At 32.1% G+C, this 21,593-nt stretch overlaps 5 protein-coding genes across 8 annotated transcripts in view; 2 read left to right on the top strand and 3 right to left on the bottom strand.

The window, feature by feature from the left end:
• Nucleotides 1–510: 510 nt before the first annotated feature.
• LOC100578123 lies at nucleotides 511–2,248 on the bottom strand. The gene is made up of 3 exons (XM_003251063.4): nucleotides 1,919–2,248; nucleotides 960–1,447; nucleotides 511–791 (listed from the first exon to the last, which is right to left on the bottom strand). Exons 1-3 carry the CDS (start codon nucleotides 2,090–2,092, stop codon nucleotides 683–685), a joined length of 771 nt encoding a protein of 256 aa, XP_003251111.1. The 5' UTR covers nucleotides 2,093–2,248; the 3' UTR covers nucleotides 511–682.
• On the top strand, nucleotides 2,168–5,861 carry LOC726682 (A-kinase anchor protein 10, mitochondrial). Of its 2 annotated transcripts, none has more exons than XM_006567833.3 (9): nucleotides 2,168–2,443; nucleotides 3,360–4,143; nucleotides 4,216–4,476; nucleotides 4,578–4,728; nucleotides 4,827–4,941; nucleotides 5,012–5,186; nucleotides 5,262–5,335; nucleotides 5,401–5,453; nucleotides 5,546–5,778. In XM_006567833.3, exons 2-9 carry the CDS (start codon nucleotides 3,617–3,619, stop codon nucleotides 5,633–5,635), a joined length of 1,446 nt encoding a protein of 481 aa, XP_006567896.1. In that variant the 5' UTR covers nucleotides 2,168–2,443; nucleotides 3,360–3,616; the 3' UTR covers nucleotides 5,636–5,778. The 2 variants fall into 2 exon arrangements, with proteins under 2 accessions (XP_006567896.1, XP_001122405.2); XM_001122405.5 differs by lacking the exon at nucleotides 2,168–2,443 and adding an exon at nucleotides 3,115–3,139 and having other exon boundaries at nucleotides 5,546–5,861.
• A 2,061-nt stretch (nucleotides 5,862–7,922) lies between these two features.
• LOC411102 (G-protein coupled receptor 143) lies at nucleotides 7,923–9,706 on the bottom strand. 2 transcript variants are annotated; one of them, XM_026440903.1, is made up of 6 exons: nucleotides 9,263–9,706; nucleotides 9,097–9,208; nucleotides 8,924–9,018; nucleotides 8,656–8,834; nucleotides 8,407–8,590; nucleotides 7,923–8,206 (listed from the first exon to the last, which is right to left on the bottom strand). In XM_026440903.1, the coding sequence occupies exons 1-6, from the start codon at nucleotides 9,410–9,412 to the stop codon at nucleotides 7,985–7,987; spliced, it is 942 nt and encodes a 313-aa protein (XP_026296688.1). In that variant the 5' UTR covers nucleotides 9,413–9,706; the 3' UTR covers nucleotides 7,923–7,984. The 2 variants fall into 2 exon arrangements, with proteins under 2 accessions (XP_026296688.1, XP_026296687.1); XM_026440902.1 differs by having other exon boundaries at nucleotides 8,263–8,590; nucleotides 9,263–9,698.
• A 1,086-nt stretch (nucleotides 9,707–10,792) lies between these two features.
• LOC411103 (putative 28S ribosomal protein S5, mitochondrial) lies at nucleotides 10,793–12,823 on the bottom strand. 2 transcript variants are annotated; one of them, XM_394577.7, is made up of 6 exons: nucleotides 12,667–12,823; nucleotides 12,386–12,460; nucleotides 11,953–12,297; nucleotides 11,628–11,858; nucleotides 11,336–11,535; nucleotides 10,793–11,225 (listed from the first exon to the last, which is right to left on the bottom strand). In XM_394577.7, the coding sequence occupies exons 1-6, from the start codon at nucleotides 12,740–12,742 to the stop codon at nucleotides 10,839–10,841; spliced, it is 1,314 nt and encodes a 437-aa protein (XP_394577.3). In that variant the 5' UTR covers nucleotides 12,743–12,823; the 3' UTR covers nucleotides 10,793–10,838. The 2 variants fall into 2 exon arrangements, with proteins under 2 accessions (XP_394577.3, XP_006567897.1); XM_006567834.2 differs by having other exon boundaries at nucleotides 12,534–12,756.
• A 765-nt stretch (nucleotides 12,824–13,588) lies between these two features.
• Nucleotides 13,589–21,593, top strand: part of LOC411104 (homeobox protein Nkx-2.4) — a 29,991-nt gene continuing 21,986 nt past the window's right edge. Inside the window, exons 1-3 of the mRNA XM_394578.6 lie at nucleotides 13,589–14,551; nucleotides 14,630–16,012; nucleotides 19,734–20,038. Coding sequence (XP_394578.4) covers nucleotides 15,283–16,012; nucleotides 19,734–20,038 — 1,035 coding nt within the window. The 5' untranslated portion in view covers nucleotides 13,589–14,551; nucleotides 14,630–15,282. The remainder of the gene's footprint in view (nucleotides 14,552–14,629; nucleotides 16,013–19,733; nucleotides 20,039–21,593) is intronic.

Below are 21,593 nucleotides of genomic sequence, written 5' to 3'. Positions count from 1 at the left end.
TTCGAAATTTTAATTCATTTAACTAAGAATAAAAATATTATTTTTAAAACATTAATAACAATAATTTCTTTTCTTTTTATGCAAAAAATAACAACTTATTTAATTATTACAAAAAATTATTTTAAAAATATTTATATACAATTTAAAAATTTTGAAGAAAATAATTATAGTATAAAAAATATAAAAAATGTTATTCAAGAATGAATCATTACATAATTGATCGATATTTTTGGAACATTGGAGAAAATAGAAGGAGAAAGAATTCCAAGATCGTATCTTTATTTCAATATGTGTTATCTTCGACTGAAGTCTTTTTTCTTTTTTTTTAATTCTTTTAATAAAAATCTTCTTGTTCTTTAAATGATTGAACATACAATAAAAAAGATATTCTTTTTAAAAGAATTTTATTAAAATTATTTTATTAAAATTTATTTAATATTTTATTTGAAATTAAAATAAAATTATTATTATTAATAATAAATTAATGATTTAAAATGATAATTTTATAATATTATAGTAGTATAAAAAAAATACATATAATTGCTTATTATATTATATACAGTAACTTGATGAATATAAATGCAGGATGAAGCGATGTGAACGACACGAGAATACATAACTTAACATAAGTCGACGAGGAACATGAGAGAACTTAATACAATCGCACACTGATATCGAATATTCATGACATAACTTGGTTTGAGTGCATTTGATTATCCTCTTTTTGCACAAAATTCCTTGCATTGCGTGCTGTGTCGTCCAAAAATTTTGGTACTAATCTCAATGCCAATCTATAATAAGAAAAAAATAATAATTTCCATCTCAATAAATTCTATTGCAATTATATGCAATTTGAATTTTAATTTATTATTTCACTGATTAGTTTTGTTATTCTATCGATTATTCTTATCGAATGAGATATACATTTTGATATTTTTTTTCTCTGTTAAATTACTCACGGAATTAATGACAATCTTCGTTTATTAAGTCGACGACAACGACCATTTCCATCTGGTGAATATCCTGATCTACAACGTTTCCTAGAGAATATTTTGGATGAATCTTCCATACTATGGGATAATCCCCAATTATTTTGCTCTGTTCGATTTTTTTCTACATCTTCGAATAAATTTTCAATTTTATCATTAACTTTTATCTTTAATATATTATCCTCATTAGTAGTCGAATTCTTTGATATTTTATTCAATGAAATACTTAAGGTTTCATTTATTTTTTCATCATCGACTAAAGACAAAATTTCTGTATTCTCTACATTAATATTTGTATTTGATTCATTAATTGGAAATGTTAAATTTTGTGATGTTGTAACGTTGGAAAAATTAAGTTGTTCTATAATTTCTGAAGTTGATGGTTCGGTAGTAGTTGTAACATTGGGTTTCATTGGTTTAATCGTGAAATCGGCGTAATCGTAGAAATAATCGTATTCCTGTAATTCAGGATTGCGTTAATTATTTAATCTATTTAAATTTTTCTTAATGATATTCTTTAATATAATATAAATTAATATAATAATATTAATGATTTATTTTAATTTCTTGTATTTTTTTAATCGGCTAATAAATAATTTTTTTACAATTAATTTTTAATTAGAATTTATAATTAGAAAATAATAGATATATTCACATTTTAAAAATGAAAATATTATCGGGATATTTTATCCTTTACATCTTTATCTTTTAATTATAAGTAATATAATTATTAAAGTATATCTCTATATACAATCATATACTATATACATATATATATATATATATTCTATATACAGAGAAATATATTTATTATACCATTAATAAAGATAAAAATTAACAATACTAATAGTTCTCGTTATCGCGTTATCTAGTGATATCAAGGTATATAATATCTTCACATATTGCGATGAATTTAGTCGTTATTTTACCGTGTAATCATCAAGCATCTCTGAGTCCAATAATGCCAACACTTGTACATCCTTCAAATGAACCTGCACGTTCAGATCACCGGTTTGTCGTTGATCATAAGTCGTTGCCGGTAAGGACAGGCCAGTCACAACATGATAAACGAACACGAAGAGAAAGTCGTAACGCGGATACATGATAAAGTGGACTGATTTGCTTCGATAGGCCACAAAACTATGGAAAAATGTACGAGGATCGTCGACAGAATTCAGACTGACCAAGGTCCGTCTGAAAAGTCGACGTTATACCGATGCTCTACCTTGATATAGTGGTCAGTACATCAAGAAACCGGTATTCTTTGTCGTTGAACGGTCATGAGAGCCTCGAGCACAGTGGCCGGACATTGGCCTCATCGTGTACCGATATACACGGAACGCGAGCACGTACGAGAATCGATGTAAAATAATTCTGATTTAAATATTAAAACATTAAACGTTCCTCGAAATTTAACACGGGAACGATACAGACGGATAAAGAATAGCAAAAAGGTAAAGATCGTCTAATAGCGGATGATATGACTTTATATCAATCATATAACATTGTTTTTGTCAAAATTATTTTCATATCTTGAAAAAAAACAAAAATATGTGAATAATATATTAGTTAAATTATGAACAACATAGTTAAACTACAGTTTATTATAATAATTTATTACTGATAATTATATGTGCGAATTTTCTGACTTCATTCATTATTATGAAATCGCATGGAATAATCGTGACCGATGAATATAAACTTTCTACGAATCAACAACATGGCAGCATCGTTAGAATTATAGTAGAAATAAAAATGGATGATTACGCAATTTCGATGTCATTGATGCGTCTTTTTATGTTTTGATTCACGATCGTTTTTTAAATCTTCTAACAACGAATCGACAAATGTCGCGAATATGCTTGCATAGATATCGATATAAAGATCCTGAATGGAATTACGATGACATTAATGAGAGTTTATTGAAATGTCAGGTGTTGTTTTATACAATCAGGGAAGTTCACCGTGTTATTTTCTTAATTCAGTGCTCGATATCGTGTTTGAAAGGAACCCACGCATAATTTTCGCTTACTATAGGAAGAGGTTTGCGTCAGGGTTAAAACATTATTATATACGTTTGAATATTATATTGCATCGCTTATCATGTTTCGTTGTGACGTAAACAATGTTCCAATTTTTTAAAAAGCCTGGTAAATAATTTTTTATTCATTTATGATTATTTGTTGATATTTCATTTAAGAAAGGAATATTTAATTGCATCGTAGTTAACCTAAATGCAAAATATTTATGTCTGTTTTGTTTCTTAAATTTTGTGTTCCTATATGTGTGATTATTGAAAAATTAAAGCAAGTGTATTTTTTTATCATATATTATTTATTAGAGTTAAAAAGCATTTATTGATAATTATAGGACAAAAAGACAGGCCCAGATCTTTACAAACTTCACCCACAAAATCAAGCTCTGGGAAATTATTTGGAGATGTATTCAATAGTGGTTCATCATCAATTCAGACACCAACAGGTGCATTGTACAGTCTTGAGGAGGAACAAGAAGATGAAATTCTTAATGGTAAAACGAAAGAAACATGCTCGTTCAATTCTCAGCTTTCTAAGACACTTCCACAGATACTTGCAGACAAAGGTGCTCTAGGTTATTTCATTCAATTTATGGAAACACAGAACTGCATTGCACTTATAAAGTTTTGGTTGGAAGTAGAATGTTTGTGCAGTTCATTTAATGTATTAAAAGCAAAAATGGAAAATATTGAATGTTTAAATTGTATAAAAAATTCAAATAATATTGCCAATTCGATAGACAACAATAAAAATTTTCAGTGTGATATGACACAGAATAATATAAATAATTTTGAGAATAAGAATCTACTATTTAATGAACATGTAAATACTGAAATAAATAATATGAAATCAAATTGCAATGATATGCCAAAGACTAGTCAAACAATAAGCAACATACGACAATCAAATCACGATTGTAGAAGGAAAGATATGACCATCAGACAAGATGCATTAAGAATTCATAAAAGATATATTATTAAGGATACTTTGGGTACAAATAAAATCCCTGAAGATTTGAAAAAAAAAATGGAAGAAGTTCTTACTTTAGAAAATATTGAGCCTATGTTACAGTGCCTATCAGCTGTTCAGAAGATTATATATCAAATATTAGAAACTGAGTGAGTATAAGAATTTAAAAATATTTAGAATATTTATTTTTAAAATTTATATTTAATATTTTTTTTTTTTAGATACATTAATGACTTCTTACGAAGTGAATTTCATTGCAAACATCAGATTGATGTTCTTACAAGTGGCAATGTACAATTAGCAGATATATTGTATAATGAAACTGCATTTTTTTACTTTATGGAATTTATGGAAGTTGAAAACAAACGTGAATTATTAGATTTCTGGATGTCAGCTATAAGTTATAAACAAAATTTATTAGAAAAGAAGAATGGTATAGATCCAGAGGAGGCACAAACTGATGCTCTAATTATTTATGACAAGTACTTTTTTAAATGATGTTTTTATAAATTTTTAAATAAATTAATAGTAAATAATATATTTCAATATTATTGATGTTATCATTGTATTTTATATATCATAGGTATTTTAGTTTACAAGCAACGATGCCTCTTGGTTTTAGCGATAAAATTCGTTTCCAAGTTGAGCAGAATATTTGTCGCGAAGATGGAGAGGGACCACAACCCGATTGTTTTGATAAACCTTGTAAAATTGTATATAATTTTTTGAATAAGGTAAACATAATATTTCAATATGAGATAAAATATTATTATGAAATTGTATTGATAAGATTCAGTGATCTTGACTTTAGATAACAAAAGATTTTTTTCAGTATTATCTACCTACTTTCTTATCATCTCAGTTATATTACAAATATTTATCAGAATTGATTAGTGCTATACAAAGCAGTCCATGTTCAAATTTACATCCTAGATTAAAAAGAGCAGGTTTGTATTGTGCAAATGATAATATCATAAAAATAAAATTGTCATTTAAAATATTTTAAAAAAATTGCAGGTTCTGATTGTAGTAGTGAAGTCAGTTCTGTTAGTATTAATATGCAAAATACCCTGCAGGCAGGGAATGATGGAAATAGATTAAATAATAACAAAAGAAATATTACCAATAGCATGAACATTGATACTAGACAACTTTATGATCCAGATTCTTTATGGAAACGTAATAAATATAGGTAATTATAAAATGAATTAATAATTTTATTCAATGAACATTTCAAGATATATTTTATTTATTTTATATTTTATAGTTTGAGCGTCGGTTATATTGATGATTTAGGAAGATTCATTACTGAAATAGAGCCCGATCCTCAAAGAAAATATGGTGAGTTATTTAAATTTAGTTTTCTATAAAATGTAAATGATAATAATCGTTTAAAACAATTTTAGAATCTCGATTAACACGTGCTGTAAAAAGATTTGTAAATATGGAGCAAGATAAGGTAATTATCATATTTATCAATAATATATATCCAATATTTAATACAATTTGTAATTTTTTTTAAATTAAAATTATATAAATCAATATAATTAGGCCAAAGAAGAGTTAGCATGGAAGATTGCTGAAATGATCATTCGTGAGATCACTTCTTTGACTCTAGGAGCTTCAAATTTTTCATCTTGATAACAAACACTATATCAATATCAATATCAATTTTTTTTTTCTTTTTGCGTAATATACTTTGTATTTTTAAGTACTTTAAGCTGAATATTTTGTTTAATACTGTACGATTTTTTTAATTTTTTATAAAATGAACCGCGAATTCCACTAAAGTGCCAAATTGAATAAAAATAAAAATAAATTATTAAATTTTATAATTATAAAAAACATAAGTTTATATTTATGAATTTTTATGTATTTATTATTTGTCTATTATATGTATTTAATGTTAAATTTATTGCAAAATTAATTATTATTTTCGTACTGTTACGAATGGTGTATTTTCTATATTTATAATAGATTTTCTTTAAAAATAATGTTTTAAATTTATAATCAAGATTCAATAATTTTAGATTTTATAAAAATTATAAAAAGATTAAGGCAAAAAACAAAACAAATGATGTTAAACGATAAATATATAAAATTTTTCCGTTTATTTAAAGCATAATAATGAAGTATGTATATACAAACGGAAACAATAATTTTCAAGTGCTTTAACTCTTTTTAATATTTATGAGATTATAAAAGTATTTGTTTCTATTTGTAAGATACGATTGTACTTTTAAAGAACTATATTAGAATGTACAAAACATATTATTTTGCGCTTAATATGACATATTATTTTCTTCAATAATTTAACTGCCAAGAATTTTTGCAGTTCGATAAATTTTATGCTTCTCTCATTTTCAATTTAGATGTAAAATTAAAAAAAGAAAAGCATTTTGCATGTATTATAATGAAATGTGATTAAGGTGCAATAGAAATTTTAAAAATCAACGAATGAAATCTAGTTTAGATATTAAAAAAACAATGACGAATCGGATGAATAACAACGAAATTGTAGATTTTTACAAATTAAATTTTGAATTACAAATTATTTTTTAACAATTTTTTTGTAACAATAATTATTGTGTGAATTTTATTAGATTTAAATTTATTATATTAGATATTAGCTTACTTGGCAGTATTTATTTATAAAATTTTTAAATAATTATAAAAAACATTAGTTTATTATTATATATAATTGAAAAATGTTTATAAATGATCAGTCTTATTTGATAGGATTAGTTATCTAATTAGAATTATTACTGGATATTCAAATAATATTATATGAAAATTATTTTATTAAAATCAATCTATTTTTAAAAAAAAAATATGAAAAAAATAAACAATTGCTATAATAATGTATTAAAAAAAAAAAAAGATTTAAATAATACGAAAAATGTTAGGATTAATGTTCTTAAAATGTTAGTCGATTGATTAATGGTGCACGTTAGTTCCTTTCTATGTAAAAGCGAAAAAACAATAATTTTAAAAATAGCTTAATTTTATCTGCGCATATGTATTATAATATTTTGGCAATTTATACTCGTATAATAATTTACATTTTTAAAAAATATGAAAATATTACATTTTTATATATTTAATAGATATTCAAGTTTAATGGATTAATATAAACGAACAAATTTTCTAATTAATTACAATATATTTCATATATTTGCATAGATGTTTGGTGCTATACATAAATACAACTCGAAAAACCATCTTGCTATTCTTTAATGACTATGTAAATCTTTAAAAATACGAGAATTTGATCATTTGTTAATAGTGATGTATATAAAATTTTTTTATTAAAACAAAAAGGGTTGTTGTATAAATAAAATCTGTTAATAAAAAAAAATGTAAAATATTTGTTTTGAAAATTCTATACGCAATTTTATTTTCTAAGATGTATTTTTTAAAAAATATTTTTTGTTAATTATAATAAAAAATATGATCGATAAATTATTGTTTTTTATTTATTGAATTGAATTATATAATAAATTCATATAAAATTTAATAATGTTTAACAATTTTTAATTTACTTATATTAAATACAAAAAACTATATAAAAATGATATATAATAAAATATAAAATTGAAATTATATTGGAAAAATGATAATACTTTATCATTTTTATGATAATACTTTATCATTATACATATTCTGCTTATGTAATAAAAATATAAATCTTTTAACATTTATAACAATCAACAAATTAATTTTTCATAAAGCTTTTTATTACTATATTAATCTCTAGAATAAAAATCTTTTATGTATGTAAAAAAAAAATAATTTTCTATATACAATAATTTTCTACATAAATAATAAGCTCTTTTATATTTTCCCGGTTAAATGATTTTAATATAAATATAAATGAGCGATTGAGCACGTTATCTTTTCAAAGCTTAAAAAATTATTAAAAATATAATTTTTTTAAAAATGATATAAGGCAGTAGATTATTTTTATTAATATAAAAGAGATCACAGTTCTTAGAATGAGGAAGACCCATTAATACTTGTATGAGGGGGACATCCAAATTTCGGATCTAATAAAGGCGACGATTCTGACAATATATTTGTATCTCCTTTTGAAATCTGATTTAAATTAAAATTCCCTAATTTCTGACAGCATTCTAGTCGAAATTTTTCTCTTTTACCCCATCTCTTGTAAACAAGAGCATTAAAAAATGCTTGAAGTGGATTTGTAACAGCCTGAAAATAAGATATAAATTAAATTATATTACATTATTTTTAAAAAGTATACATACCATTATGTACCAAAGAATAATGATAGCTTTGATTGGTAATTGAAACCACAAAGTCCATAATAAAATTCCATTAATTAAATTTGGTAACCAACACACATAATATACAAAATTAGTCAATGCAAATTTAAGCTTTATTGCTTGTACCAATTTTCTTTCTCTTCCTGTTATTTGCGCTAGACTGCATGTAACAGCAGTTTGAAGATCTCGGGTTGATCCAAAATATAAAAGAGGATTAACTATCATGACCACAGCTAATAGCACATAAGTAGCACAATAATTTGGTAAAATACGTAAAATAGCAGTGGATAATGATGTTAAATTATGACAACTGAAAAAAAAAGTTTTATAATATTCTAAAGACATAATGATCTATTTATAATCAAATTGACTAACTTAGCATCTGGTACATATAAAATTGTTAAACCAAATGTAGTCAAAATTGCTGGACATATCCAAGCAAAGATATGGTAACAAATAGGATGTCCAGATCGATCTCCTAATAATAATTTCATATCAATGGCATAGCAAAGTGTCCAAATCCATGTTGCCATGTAAAAATACTGTGTCCATGCCTAAAAAAAAACTTTTTATATGAATACAAAAAATGATTAAAACAATCTAAATTATTAATATAATGAATCATTTAATATAATTATTTTACCGATGAAAGTGCACAAAAAACAACACTTGAAGTATCATCTTCCATTGGCATTATAGATTTAAAATTTACCCACAATGCTGATCTAATAAATACACCTAAATAATGTTTAGAATTGAATTAAAGAAAGTTATTTGTTTTATTTTTAATCTATGTTAAAAGATAGACATAATTACCTAATGACGCTAAGAGATCTGCAATTGCAAGCCATATGATGATTTCTCTTCCTCTACATGCAGAGAAGTTTTGCCATCTATGAGGAAGATTAGATGTTTCTCTTGGCAATATCTATAAATAGAACTTCATCAATATTTTATCACATTTTATTAAAATTTTACTTACCTGATATACTGCACCTAAAATACCTATAGAAGAAGAAAGCATACATACAATATTATACACATCTGTATTGAATTCTTGCATTATTACGATTGCCATATCGGTTCTGTTGGAATGATGACAACAGAATGTTTGTATTGTTGGATCAGCCATGTTATATGTATAGAAATTAAATTCTTAAAAATCAACTGAATATATATAGTAAAGAAAAAATAATATTCGATAAGATATTACTTATTTTACAACTAATTTTATACATTGAATTTTTAAAATAAGAATTAAACAATCCACTTTTATTTAAAAGTTCTTTTTAAAATATCTTTGTAAAGAATCATTAATAAAACTTTGTTCATTTTTATCTTAAAACGAAACCGTACGAGGTTTCCGGCATATTTATTTGTACGCCATATCTAACTTTGTTTTAAAGAGAATTTGATCACAGATAAGATATAGAATTTTCTTATTTTTGTTATTTTTGTACATTTTTTGTACAAATTTTATTTAAAATTATATAGCAAATAGAAAAATAAATTTATATATATATATTTATATATATATATATATATATATATATATATATATATATATATATATATATATATATATAAAATATGATGTATATGATAATACGAAAATAAAATTATTTTTTTTTAACTTGAAATATAATATCATTTCTAAGAAATATTAAAATTTAAAAACATATAAAAATCGAGTTAAATAGATTTTATTAAGATTTTTAATCAATAGGTAAGAAAAAGATAAAGTAAATCAAATATCGAAATCATTTCTTAGGCGCATAAATCTTGCAAATGACAAGAAGAGGATGTAAGATGGAGAAAGACAAAGATAAGATAAAAATATTGAAATGAGCGCCATCTTTAGAATATTGCAAATGAAACAAATAAAGAAAGAATAGAAAACATAAAAAAAAGAAAAAGATAGAGTTAGAATTGACAGTTAGTACCATCTCTTGAGTGTTAAAAACATCTCTAAATACAAAATAAGATAGAATAGGAATTAATCGCTAGTGCCATCTTTTGAATATCAAAGATATTTATTTAAATAATTATTTTTAAAAATATCCAAGAGATGGTACTAGCGATTAATTCTGATTCTGTTTATCCTTTTTCAATTATCTTTTTCATTGCTTTATGAGTCCCATTTGTGATATTCTGAAGATGACGCTGATTTTAATATTTGTATTCTATATATCCTTTTTCACTATTTCTTTTTTTGTCTATACTTCGTTTTGGCGCATGAAACTCACAAAGTATAGGATGTCAATTACACATATATTCATCATTTTTCTTCCAAAATTACAATGTATTTTTAAGACGGCGATTAAAATTGCGTATCTTAATGTATAATATGAATGTTTTAACATGAGATTCTTGATATTAGCGTAGCAATAGAATTTTAGCAAACAAAAATTTATTTCAGCAATAAATAATGATTTTTAAATAATTATAAATAAAATTTTATATTTGATTTTCAATTAGATTTATTATTATTAATTGAATATTAAACACAAAATTATATCTTTAATAAAATTATCTATTTTATCATAAAAATATTACATTCAAGTGGTTTCTTCCTTTTTTTTGTCATGTTTCCTCCACTTAGAAGGTCTTGCTTCTGGATATTTCTCAGTTAAAAAGCTGCAAATATCACCATATTCGGCCCTTAATCTAATTATAACTTTATCTTGATCTCTATGACGTTCTTGTTTACGCAAATGAATTAACCATGAAGGCAATTTTGTGTAAAATGGTAATCGAACTTTTTTTCTTAAAGGAATTCTTCCGTTCATTACATAGTTTTTGAAATCTAATGTTTCAGTTGGTGAAATTTCTGAAGAATCACGAACTACTGTAGGTGAAGCAAGAACTGTAGGAAAATAATTATTTTCCTTTCTCATTTCAACTAAATGCAATCCTTTTTCCTTTACTATTTGATCGTACGTTTTCTAGAATTTACATAATAGAAAATAATATTATGTCGTAGAATTTTTATGACATATAATTCATTTAGATCAAAATTGTAATTTTTATCACTAATTATAAATTATTAACATACCTGTTGTAATAAACCAATAAAGAAAGCTTTTACAATAGAAGAAACATTATTAGATCCTTCAATTTTAGCAAACAAATCTGTAATACCAACTGCTTCACAACACGTTCTAATAACTCGATGACATTGGAGTCCATGACCTTTAGGCCTTTGTTCTACAAATATTTTTGTATTTCCAAATTGTGAAAAAAAATCATGGAGTACTAAAAAAAAAAAATATATTTTATAATTATATTATATTATTTAAAGTTTTTAAATCAATAATATACATAATATTCACAATAAAATTATCTACCTGTATGATCATTATGTCTTTCAACATATATTAATCTTTGACCCGCTTTAACCTTAGCTGCATTTACGGTTGATTTAAATTCACTTCCACTTAGCATTACAAAACCAGCTAAGCCTTTCCTATTTCCAGTAATAACAAGCAGACGACAACGTTTTGTACGACCCATGTTACTTGTCATAATGGATGTATGATTGCAATATAAAATCCAAGTTTCAAATCCTTTAAATGACTCTGAAATGATACAAATGTAATGCCATATATTGTTATTAACACGTATAAATATATATGTATAAATATATATATTAAATAATTTTTTATAACAAACCATCAGAAGAAGGTGGTCCAAGTCTTCTTCCACCTGGCTGACCTCCACTCCATCCTCGTAGTAAAGGATGAAGTTTGTTTCGTTTCGTTGTTGATATCAAATTTTTTGTTTCTTGTTCTTGAATATAATTTAATTTTTCTTGTTCCGTAAAAGGCCTTTGTTGTAGCGTCGTATCACCAAGTATAATATTACTATTAAATCCTGGAAATATTATAGGTATTTTTCCAAAGCCAATTTTTTGAGTTTTGTTTAAATCTTTTGCTTTCGAAGCAGTCCTTCCTCTTCCTCTTCTTTTGCCAGCATTACTGACACTTATGACAGATTTCCATAATTCAGAAGCCGATCCTAACGAGCAATATATCGAAGATTATTTAAGAATTTCCTTAAAATTTAATAAATACTTTTTCAAATAAAGAAAACAAAATTTACATACTTTTATTTAAAAAACTGGCATTTCTTGTACTTTTTAACGATACATTTTGTAATAACAATAAATTACCAGAGATAGCTGAAAATGATATATATTTATAATTTATTTATCGATTGTATAACAATATAAAAATTTAATCTAATCTAAATACTTTTCAAATCAAGAACGAACAAAACTATATATAAGAAAAGAAAAATTTTTTTTAGGTTATATAAGCAAAACGTATAATCATGAATAATCGTTTTATAAAAAATATTTTTGGAAAATATTTTGCGGGAAACTACCATTATTGGTTACATTGATATTTTTTATACAATTTGTAAATGTTTTACAAACACGAAACAATCCACCCGTCATCATTTCAATCGACAAATGTACTTAAAATAGAGAAATTTTGAGCATGATATTTTGTTCAAAAAGAGGACAACAGATGTCACTTAATGCTATAAATCGAAATAATATAATTTTTCACTTAGCAGCAGAAAAAGAATTTTATGATTAAAAAATGAATAATTTTTTTCAAATATTATTTATTATATATATACAATTTTTTAATTTCTCAATCAAATTATTATAAATCAAAATTTTTGAACTAAATATTAGAATTTAGTTCAAAAACAAGATAAGCTTGCGTTCGAAAATTCCGAAAATATTCGATTCGTTTAAATACGAAAACTAATCATCGTTCCATCTTTCGCGAAACGACAAATAGAAACAAGAAGTAAACATAACCGATGCGAGAACGAAGGAAGAATAAATGGAACACGCAGGTAGCGACATCGACGCGATATCGAACGCGTAGCATCGTGACATCAATGGGTTACAGTTACGTACTACTACTACGTTCGGGTTGGTCGTCGGTAAAGTCGTCGTAAATACCGGGCAAAGAAGAGCGAAATGAGAGTGGGAGAATAGCAAGGGGGAGATTTTCGCAAGGACGAACGGAAAACGGCGAAACGAAGGAAAGGGACAAGGATAGATGGGTGAATCGAGAAAGAGAAATAGAAAGGGAAGCGAGGAGAAAGGTGGGCTGGTCCCGAGGCCGGTGGCCATGAGACGCCGCTAGATTAGGTAGCCGAGGTGGTCTCTGGCAGGGAATCGGGAGGATCAGCGCGCGATAGGCGGACGTACAACGGAAGAAGCGAGGGCTCTCACCAACGGCGTGGCTGCGAGCACCGCGGCACAACCCCGAACGACCGTTCAACCATTGGGAAGGTGATCCAATGGAATTGCGAGAGCGCGCCGATTGGCGGATCCCGTCCAATGAGAGGATGGTTAGGGTAGCCGGGTTCGGTCGGTTAGGTGGCCCCGCGAACCCCCCTAGAGGCTGGCGAGTGGGAGCCCTTCTCTCACACGCAAAAGGGGACATCTCATCACGACTCTTGGTAGCAGGCACTTCTCCGTAGTGGGCACTCCACTCATCGTGTCGTCGTACGGGTTTTCCGCGAGAGGCTGTGGGGCCCGAGCCCGGACGAACGAACAAACGAACGAACGAACGAACGAACGAACGAACGAGCGAGCGAGCGAGCGAGCGAGCGAACGAACGAACGAACGAACGAGCGCGACCGGCCGAGCCGCTGGTCGAGTGGGTCTAAGCGGCCGTGAGGACCTCTCCAGGAGTACCCGACAGTCCTCTTCATTCATTCATCCATCCATCCATCCATCCATCCATCCATCTATCCAGCCAGCGAGCGAGCCAGCCAGCGAGCCAGCCAGCCAGCTAGCTAGCGAGCCAGCCAGCAAACCATCCATCCATAGACGCTCTCTCCTCTCCTACGGAGAGAGAGTGTATCCTCGACGAAGGTGGAGGCGAAACGCGTAGAGTGGTACATCTACCATCGTCTCTCTATCGGCAGAGTCCAAGGACTCGAAGACCCCCCGGGTGATTTCAGTCGGCCGCCGGCCGGCTCTGGCCGGCCACTACTTCTCCTCCACGACCACGTGTGTGCCGTATTTCCGTTCGCCGGAATCGCGTCTCGCGTCGTCCCGCGACGAGTCGCGGCGTGTCGCGGCGTGCCTTCTCGCGACGTGACGGAACGTGTTGTGCCTACCGTGTTGTGTCTCCTTCGTCCTACGAAACACGAGCACGGATCATCAGTCGTGTGCAACCAGCCCTTCCTTCCAAGGAGGGGAGCCTCGTCCGGGGACGCTGCTGTCATTTTTATCAAGGTAGACGACGGTTCCGCGATACTCGCATCGATCCTCGCTCGTGAAGCAAATTTTTCCAAAATTGTGCTTTTTCTACAGTTTCTCGTCGATATTGTACGACCTGTTGAATAGATAAGAACGGATCGAGGATGACGCGGTGTCGTCGCTGGACGCGACCAACCACGCTCGAGTGCACCGATGCGATGGACGCGTCCCCCGAACTGCATCCGATCCGTTAGTGAAAACCCGTCCGCGAGATGCGCGTTATCAAGTTACCTTGATTACCATGAAACGATGCAACAGCTTTCAGTGATCGGTGCGCCCGATAGGATTATACGTTCAGGTGTGCGACATTGCTCATCGACGCTGATTGATCGAACGATTGAGTGTAACTGTGAGAAATGATTTGAGAAAAAACTGTGCCCCACTGTGATGAATCTTTGCCCAATCTAGACTTATATTACTCTTTATTCACAACCGTGAACAGTTTACAATCCTCGATTCACCGCTCAAGAACAACAACAACAACAAGAACAACAAGAAGATAAAAATAAAAATAAAAAAGAGACATGTACAATTAAAAAAAAGAAGAAGGAAATCGCTGACTAAAAAACAAAACATCCTTTTGAAAAAAAGAACTCGACGCGTTGTGTCGTTGTTTCCAGTCATGTCGGTATCCAGCGGCTAGCCCCGGCCTCAGGATTCCGCGAAGCGCGAGCTTCAAGTACCTCGAGGGCGCGGGCCTCGTCGAGATGAGCGGTGGCAGCGGCGGGAACAGCGCCGGCAACCAGGGGAACGGCAATGCCACCAGCTATCACCAGCATCAGCAGCAGCAGCAGCAGCAACAGCAGCAACAGCAGCAGCAACAACAGCAGCAGCAGCAGCAACAGCAACAGACACAGCTGGAGCAAGCTAGCCTGCTGACAGATCTGAACGGTATAGACCTGGCGATGAGCCTATCGCCTAAACAGCACTCGTCCCACGTACAAGCCGCTGGTGGCGCTCATACCACACCGTTTAGCGTCACTGACATTCTCTCACCCATCGATAACGAATCGTTCAGGAAGCTGGAGCAGGTGATCGGGGTCGGCGTGGTCACGCATTCTCAGGTCTCGCCTTACGGAAACGCGTGCGGCGCCCGTGTAGGCGGCAACACCGGCAGCTCGAGCGCGAGCAGCGGCAGCCCACCGCTCCACGGAGGCTCGACGCCCGGCGGCGGGACACCGGGGCCGGTCTCCGGCCCGAACGACGCCGCCGGTGGAGGCAGCGCGGCTGCCGGCACCGGCTCAGGCATGACCGCCATGGGCAATCCTTACGCGACCATGCAACTCACCTCCCAGTACCAGTACTGCGCCGCCGAGTTGTCCTACCACCATGCGGGGCCTGCGGTCGCCGGGGGCGCGACCGCCACCGATCCCATGAGGTCCCATCATCCGTGGTACGCGCCCGCCCCGCCGGCCACCAACGACCCCCGTTTCGCCAGTGAGTATTTATCTCTTTTCTTCCCCTTCCCCTTTTGCCTCTTCCTTCCTTCGAGATCGTATCCTGGCTTCTTCAATTTTCGATTGGAATATACGTCTCTCGAGTATTTTGCATGTACCAATGAGAAGTGTTGATTTGTTGATAAATGTGTTGCGTCGTTTCCAATCTAAGATCCTCTGTAACGTGTAATCTTGGAATTTGGAATTATTTATTTATTTCTTTTATGGAGGATGTTAATTGAATCGTGTGAAAGAAATTTTTCGAAAAAGGATTGTAGATTGTAAAAAAGTAAACGTATTTTTGAAGAAAAGAAACATATGGGTTGGACGCGATCATCCTTTCCGCCATCGACGAGGCACGTCTGTCCCGCTTTTATTAGCCTCGTGTCTACTTTTGTTATTACTAGCTCGCACTTACGTCCATTTAGCCATCGACGAGGTATCGGATTCGTATTTCAAAGTACACAACAGTCCTGTCCTCCCATCGCGTCGCTTCACAACGCTCGTCAATTCTTCCGTATTCTTCGATTTTCCAATTATGAATTTTCATCGAATATTTCATTAAATTGAAAAAGTTGTCAAACTAATGATAATAATTATTGGTGGTCGAATACACTTTTAAAATTTATACCAAATTCGTTGCGAATATAAATAGATATACTTGGAAGAATTTTCATTTTTATCGCGGAGGAAGGATTATATATTTATGAATATTTTTGAAAAGTTTCAAAGACGGATGACTCGCAAAGACGGCTGGATCACGTTTTAACTTTCCGCTATTCTAAACATTCATTTACTGGATAAATCGAATCTGCATAGAAGGACGGGACTACGTCCACTCGTGGATACCGTAGTCCTCGAGGCTTCTCGCGTTTCAGAGGCCGCTGAAGAAGATTGTCGGCTAACAAAGCTCGTGTCCTTCGGACTTGTGTCAACATACGCTCGTCTCCTTGGATTTCTGTCGGCCGCACGCGCCACTCTGCTGCCCGCTAGAGAACGTATCGATCCTTGGCCCCCCCGAAACGCGTGGCTACCGGACACTACCGGAGATTTTAGTTAAACAAATAAGCTTGAACGACCCTTCGTCGCGCGAGGGGGTATCTTAACTCAACGCATCCAACGTTTTTTCGAATTCAATTTTTCCCAATTTTTATCCAGAGAATCTGCAAAGAACAAGACTTAGAAATGGATCTTTGTTTATTGAGTTATCTCTCAAATTTCATTCCTTGATATCGTCTTTGGCTCAAATACTGAAACAGAATGAGAAGAATCTGTGAGAAGATTTTGTTAGTAATCAAGAAACAAAAAATAGGAGATAGAAAGTTTATTGTCTATTCTCTACTATTCTGAAGAAAAGTAATAGATTGCTATTACAAGTTTCTTATAAGATGTTTCCTTATATTGAATTGTTATAAAGAAGAATGGACTTCTTGGAAATCAGCATTTTTATTTTATTCCTTGTCACTCAGCAAGTATATGCAAGCTTTGTCTATATTTGAATCATCTTTCAGATTAAAACTTGTTTATCCTCTGAACAAGCACAGTAAGCAAATCCATTATCTTTAAAAATGCTGTTGTTTTAGATACATCCTACTTTTAAGTTTTAAATTTGTTATTGATTTATTTAAACGTGTTAACAATGGAAGAATAGGATTTTTGTTTGTCAATCATCATGGACATATGATGCCACACAATTATCCAGCCGATCGATGCGTGGAAAACCGGTTGTTCGCGATTCCTTCTGATAGAAAATTTCGATTTTAGTATCTACTTCAAGTATATAAAACGTCAATTTGCTTAATGATATTCTTACGGAGCGAGTTACGGATTCAACTCCATTCGTTCAGCAAAAGTTTCGTTGATCCAGTTGATCCAGTCATCCTTTGTCGAGTTTCTATTGTCCTCGCTCTCACCTCGATGATAGTCTCGTAAAGTTTGTAGGAAATATGTTGTTTCCTACATTACTAGAAAGTTAACAATGTCCCATTGCGATGTTTTCAGTTTAATATCTCTCATTTTGGAGAATCTGCTAGTATTGATATAATACTGCCTCTCCTTGCATTTTCATCATTTTCTTTCTATCCTTCTTAATTTCTAATTTTAAATTAAGAAAGTTTTACACTCTTAATTAAATTTACTTTATCCTCATCCAAATTTTCTCATGTAAACCTGAAAAAAAAAAGAAATTTAGATAGAACATGATGCAAACATGTTATGTTTTATACATTTCCTTCAAATATCTTCAAAAATTCTTAAATCATAAATTTCCAGATTTGGAGAATCTAGTAGGATTGATAATACTGCCTCTCCTTGCATTTTTATCATTTTCTTTCCATCCTTCTTAATTTCTAATCTTAATCTAAAATTAAGAAAGTTTTACACTCTCAATTAATTTACTTTATTCTCATTCAAATTTTCTCAAGATTCAGTATGTAAATCTGAAAAAAAAGAAATTTAGATAAAACAAGATACAACAATATGTTATAATAAATGGTAGCTTCCTTCAAAAATTTTTAAATCATGAATTTCCAGATTTTGAAGAATCTAGTAGGATTGATAATAGTGCTTCTCCCTGCAACAACTTTCACTATTTTCCTTCTATCCTTCTTAATTTCCAATCGAATCTTAAATTAAGAAAGTTTTACACTTTCAATTAAATTTACTTTATCCTCATCCAAATTTTTTCAAGTTTAAATATACAAACCTGAAAAAATAAAAGAAATTTAGATAAAACAAGATACAACAACGTGTTATAATAATTCCAGATTTTAGAGACTCTGGTAGGATTGATAATACTCTCCCTGCAATCATTTTCATCATTTTCTTTTTATCCTTCTCAATTTCTAATCGAATCTTAAATCAAGAAAGTTTTACACTCTCATCTCAATTAAATTTACTTTATCCTCATCAAGTTTCAATATGTCAACCTAAAAAAAAAAAAAAAAGAAATTTAGATAAAACAAGATGCAACAATAAATGATAGCTTTTTTCAAATATCTCCAAAAATTCGTAAATCGTGAATTTTCCAGCTCGATTTTTCCAGAGGAGAGATGCACGCTAAACAAATTCGTTCGGTGTTTGATGTCTCAAGTGGTATTTCTTTCTCGAGGCGAGCACTGTCTGACAGGATGAGAATACGTTCTCACAGACATAATAATAATTCGGGACTTCATCGTCGGACCTCCCGTGCTCGATGACGTAGCACTTTGCAGGGATAAATCGCTGCTTTTGTCCCGATCGGACGTGTCCGTTCTTGACAGCCCTTCGCCAACTGACAAGGGATGGACTGCTCGTTGGGTTTCAGTAGCTCGAATTCACGGCTCTCCCTCTCTCTCCCTCTCTCCCTCCCTCTACACTTTCTTCCTCGCGATCCTCCACAAATTCCAACCGGATAAATTATCTCGGTCCGTCCGTCGAGCACGTCCACGTAGGAAACGCGAATGTTGGTAATTGAAAGAATGTCTGTGGCGACAGGAGAAGAAGAAAATTGTGCTATATGAAAATATTTATTATTATTCAATAGAAAAGTAAAAGTCTGATAGAGATATTTTAATTTCTCTGGAAAAAAAGAGAGTAAATATTATATAATATCAGGCCCAAGAATTAATTAATAATAAATTGATGTGCATATTTTAATTAAAAATTATTTTTTTCTATATTTTTGTTGATATGTGGGAGCAAAGTTTATTGGCAATTGATATTTCTTCGACATTGTGTTGCAGTCTCGCGGCTAATGGGAGCCGCGGCGGCTGGTGCCGGGACCAACATGGCCGGCTGCTCGGTGGGCCAGTCAATGGGCGACGTGACCAAGTCGTCGGGCATGGGAGTGGGCGTCGGCGTCGGCGTCGGTGTTGGCATGGGCGTCGGCGCGATGCAATTTCCCCACCTTCCGCAGAGGCGAAAGCGTCGCGTTCTGTTCACTCAGCAGCAGGTTCACGAGCTCGAGAGGCGGTTCAAGCAGCAGAAATACCTGAGCGCGCCCGAACGGGAACACCTAGCCGCTCTGATCCACCTTACGCCCACCCAGGTACGTGTCAAATGATTCATCCTCCATCTCCTTCTTCATTCAGATAGATCTATTTTATCAATGAATATATTCGTATGGGGATATCGTGCTATAATTTTGTCGCGGAAATTCTTTTACTCCTCGTTTCTTCAAGCTTGGAGATTCTCTTCGTTTCTTCCAGTTGAAGGAAAAGGACGTTGAGAGCGTTCTTAAATCCTCTTCCGCGATTCTGCTTCTCTTTTTAAATTAAAAACGATATGTAAGGGTCATCTTTCTGATCTGAAAGAAAAGAGAAAAGAAAAATGATTCAAATCTTCTTATTATGAATCATCGTTCCTTTAACGCGGTTAATTTCAACGTGTAACAAAAAAACACGATCAACTAGGTCCAACTATTTTGCTGCTTCTCTCTCTAGATTAAAAACGATATATAAGGGTCATCTTTCTGATCTGAAAGAAAAGAGAAAATTCAAAATAATTCAAATCTTCTTATTATGAATCATTGTTCCTTTAACGCGGTTAATTTCAACAAAAAAACACATCCCTCGATCAACTAGGTCCAACTATTTTGCTGCTCTCTCTCTCTAGCGATTAAAAATATGTATGTAAGGGTCATCTTTCTGATCTGAAAGAGAAAAGGAAAATTCAAAATGATTCAAATCTTCTTATTATGAATCATCGTTCCTTTAACGCGGTTAATTTCAACAAAAAAACACATCTCTCGATCAACTAGGTCCAACTATTTTGCTGCTTCTCTCTCTAGATTAAAAACGATATGTAAGGGTCATCTTTCTGATCTGAAAGAAAAGAGAAAAGAAAAATGACTCAAATCTTCTTATTATGAATCATCGTTCCTTTAACGCGGTTAATTTCAACAAAAAAACACGTCCCTCGATCAACTAGGTCCAACTATTTTTGAGCTACAGAACGCTTGAAACGGTGCGCGCACGCTTGCACACGTACACATCACGAGGATTAATTTCTGAGAGGAGATTAATTGCAGGGAGCAGGTGGTGGGTGTACGCGTGGGTGTATCTACGTCTCTCGGCCAATCGGATCGATCGACCTCAGGGGCGTTGGTTGCGTCGGAGTTGTTAGCCGGAAATGCCGTAGGCGACTGCCGGCGAATAGACATTCGATTACCGTGGATCGACTTTTAAACGCTTCTTTGATATTAACGTATACCCCAACTTTGGATATATATTCGTTAGATACTAGTTGATCTCTTAAATATATATATACAGCGTTATTTTCCTTCTTTCTTCTAATATAATTTTCTCGCCAGAATATAATGAAATATTGTATTTCGTTGGTTATCAATTTTAGAGAATATCGGCCAGATTTTTGATCGACGTGTTAAAGTTGTACCATTTAACACGTTCTCTAGTGGTGAAAGTGTTAAGCAAATCGTAGAGGACGATGCCAATGCGTCGAAAATAGTCCTCGAAGAGGTACTGTTTGTTCAAAGCGGGAGAGAGAGAGGGCAGGAATTCGGACCAGGTAGAATCGTCGGTCGAAGAGTACGTTCTGGCTGGACGACATGTAAATATTGTTTTTGGAACCCGAAATTTTTCCCC

The sequence above is a fragment of the Apis mellifera genome, linkage group LG5 (assembly GCF_003254395.2).
Source record: "Apis mellifera strain DH4 linkage group LG5, Amel_HAv3.1, whole genome shotgun sequence".
Classification (NCBI taxonomy): Eukaryota; Metazoa; Arthropoda; class Insecta; order Hymenoptera; family Apidae; genus Apis; species Apis mellifera.
This window is presented reverse-complemented; position numbering and strand designations above follow the sequence as displayed.

Excerpts from the sequence above, each read along its gene's own strand:
- LOC100578123 (XM_003251063.4), bottom strand. The coding sequence starts at position 2,092 with ATGTATCCGCGTTACGACTTTCTCTTCGTGTTCGTTTATCATGTTGTG. Across the intron at positions 1,448-1,918 it reads AGATGCTTGATGATTACACG|GAATACGATTATTTCTACGA; the intron begins GTAAAATAACGA and ends CCTGAATTACAG. Across the intron at positions 792-959 it reads CGAAGATTGTCATTAATTCC|ATTGGCATTGAGATTAGTAC; the intron begins GTGAGTAATTTA and ends TTCTTATTATAG.
- LOC726682 (XM_001122405.5), top strand. The coding sequence starts at position 3,115 with ATGTTCCAATTTTTTAAAAAGCCTG. Across the intron at positions 4,144-4,215 it reads TATCAAATATTAGAAACTGA|ATACATTAATGACTTCTTAC; the intron begins GTGAGTATAAGA and ends TTTTTTTTTTAG. Across the intron at positions 4,729-4,826 it reads TATATAATTTTTTGAATAAG|TATTATCTACCTACTTTCTT; the intron begins GTAAACATAATA and ends GATTTTTTTCAG.
- LOC411102 (XM_026440902.1), bottom strand. The coding sequence starts at position 9,412 with ATGGCTGATCCAACAATACAAACATTCTGTTGTCATCATTCCAACAGA. Across the intron at positions 9,209-9,262 it reads TTTTAGGTGCAGTATATCAG|ATATTGCCAAGAGAAACATC; the intron begins GTAAGTAAAATT and ends TTCTATTTATAG. Across the intron at positions 8,835-8,923 it reads TTTTTTGTGCACTTTCATCG|GCATGGACACAGTATTTTTA; the intron begins GTAAAATAATTA and ends GTTTTTTTTTAG.
- LOC411103 (XM_006567834.2), bottom strand. The coding sequence starts at position 12,669 with ATGGTAGTTTCCCGCAAAATATTTTCCAAAAATATTTTTTATAAAACG. Across the intron at positions 12,461-12,533 it reads GTTCGTTCTTGATTTGAAAA|CTATCTCTGGTAATTTATTG; the intron begins GTATTTAGATTA and ends TATCATTTTCAG. Across the intron at positions 11,859-11,952 it reads TGGACCACCTTCTTCTGATG|AGTCATTTAAAGGATTTGAA; the intron begins GTTTGTTATAAA and ends GTATCATTTCAG.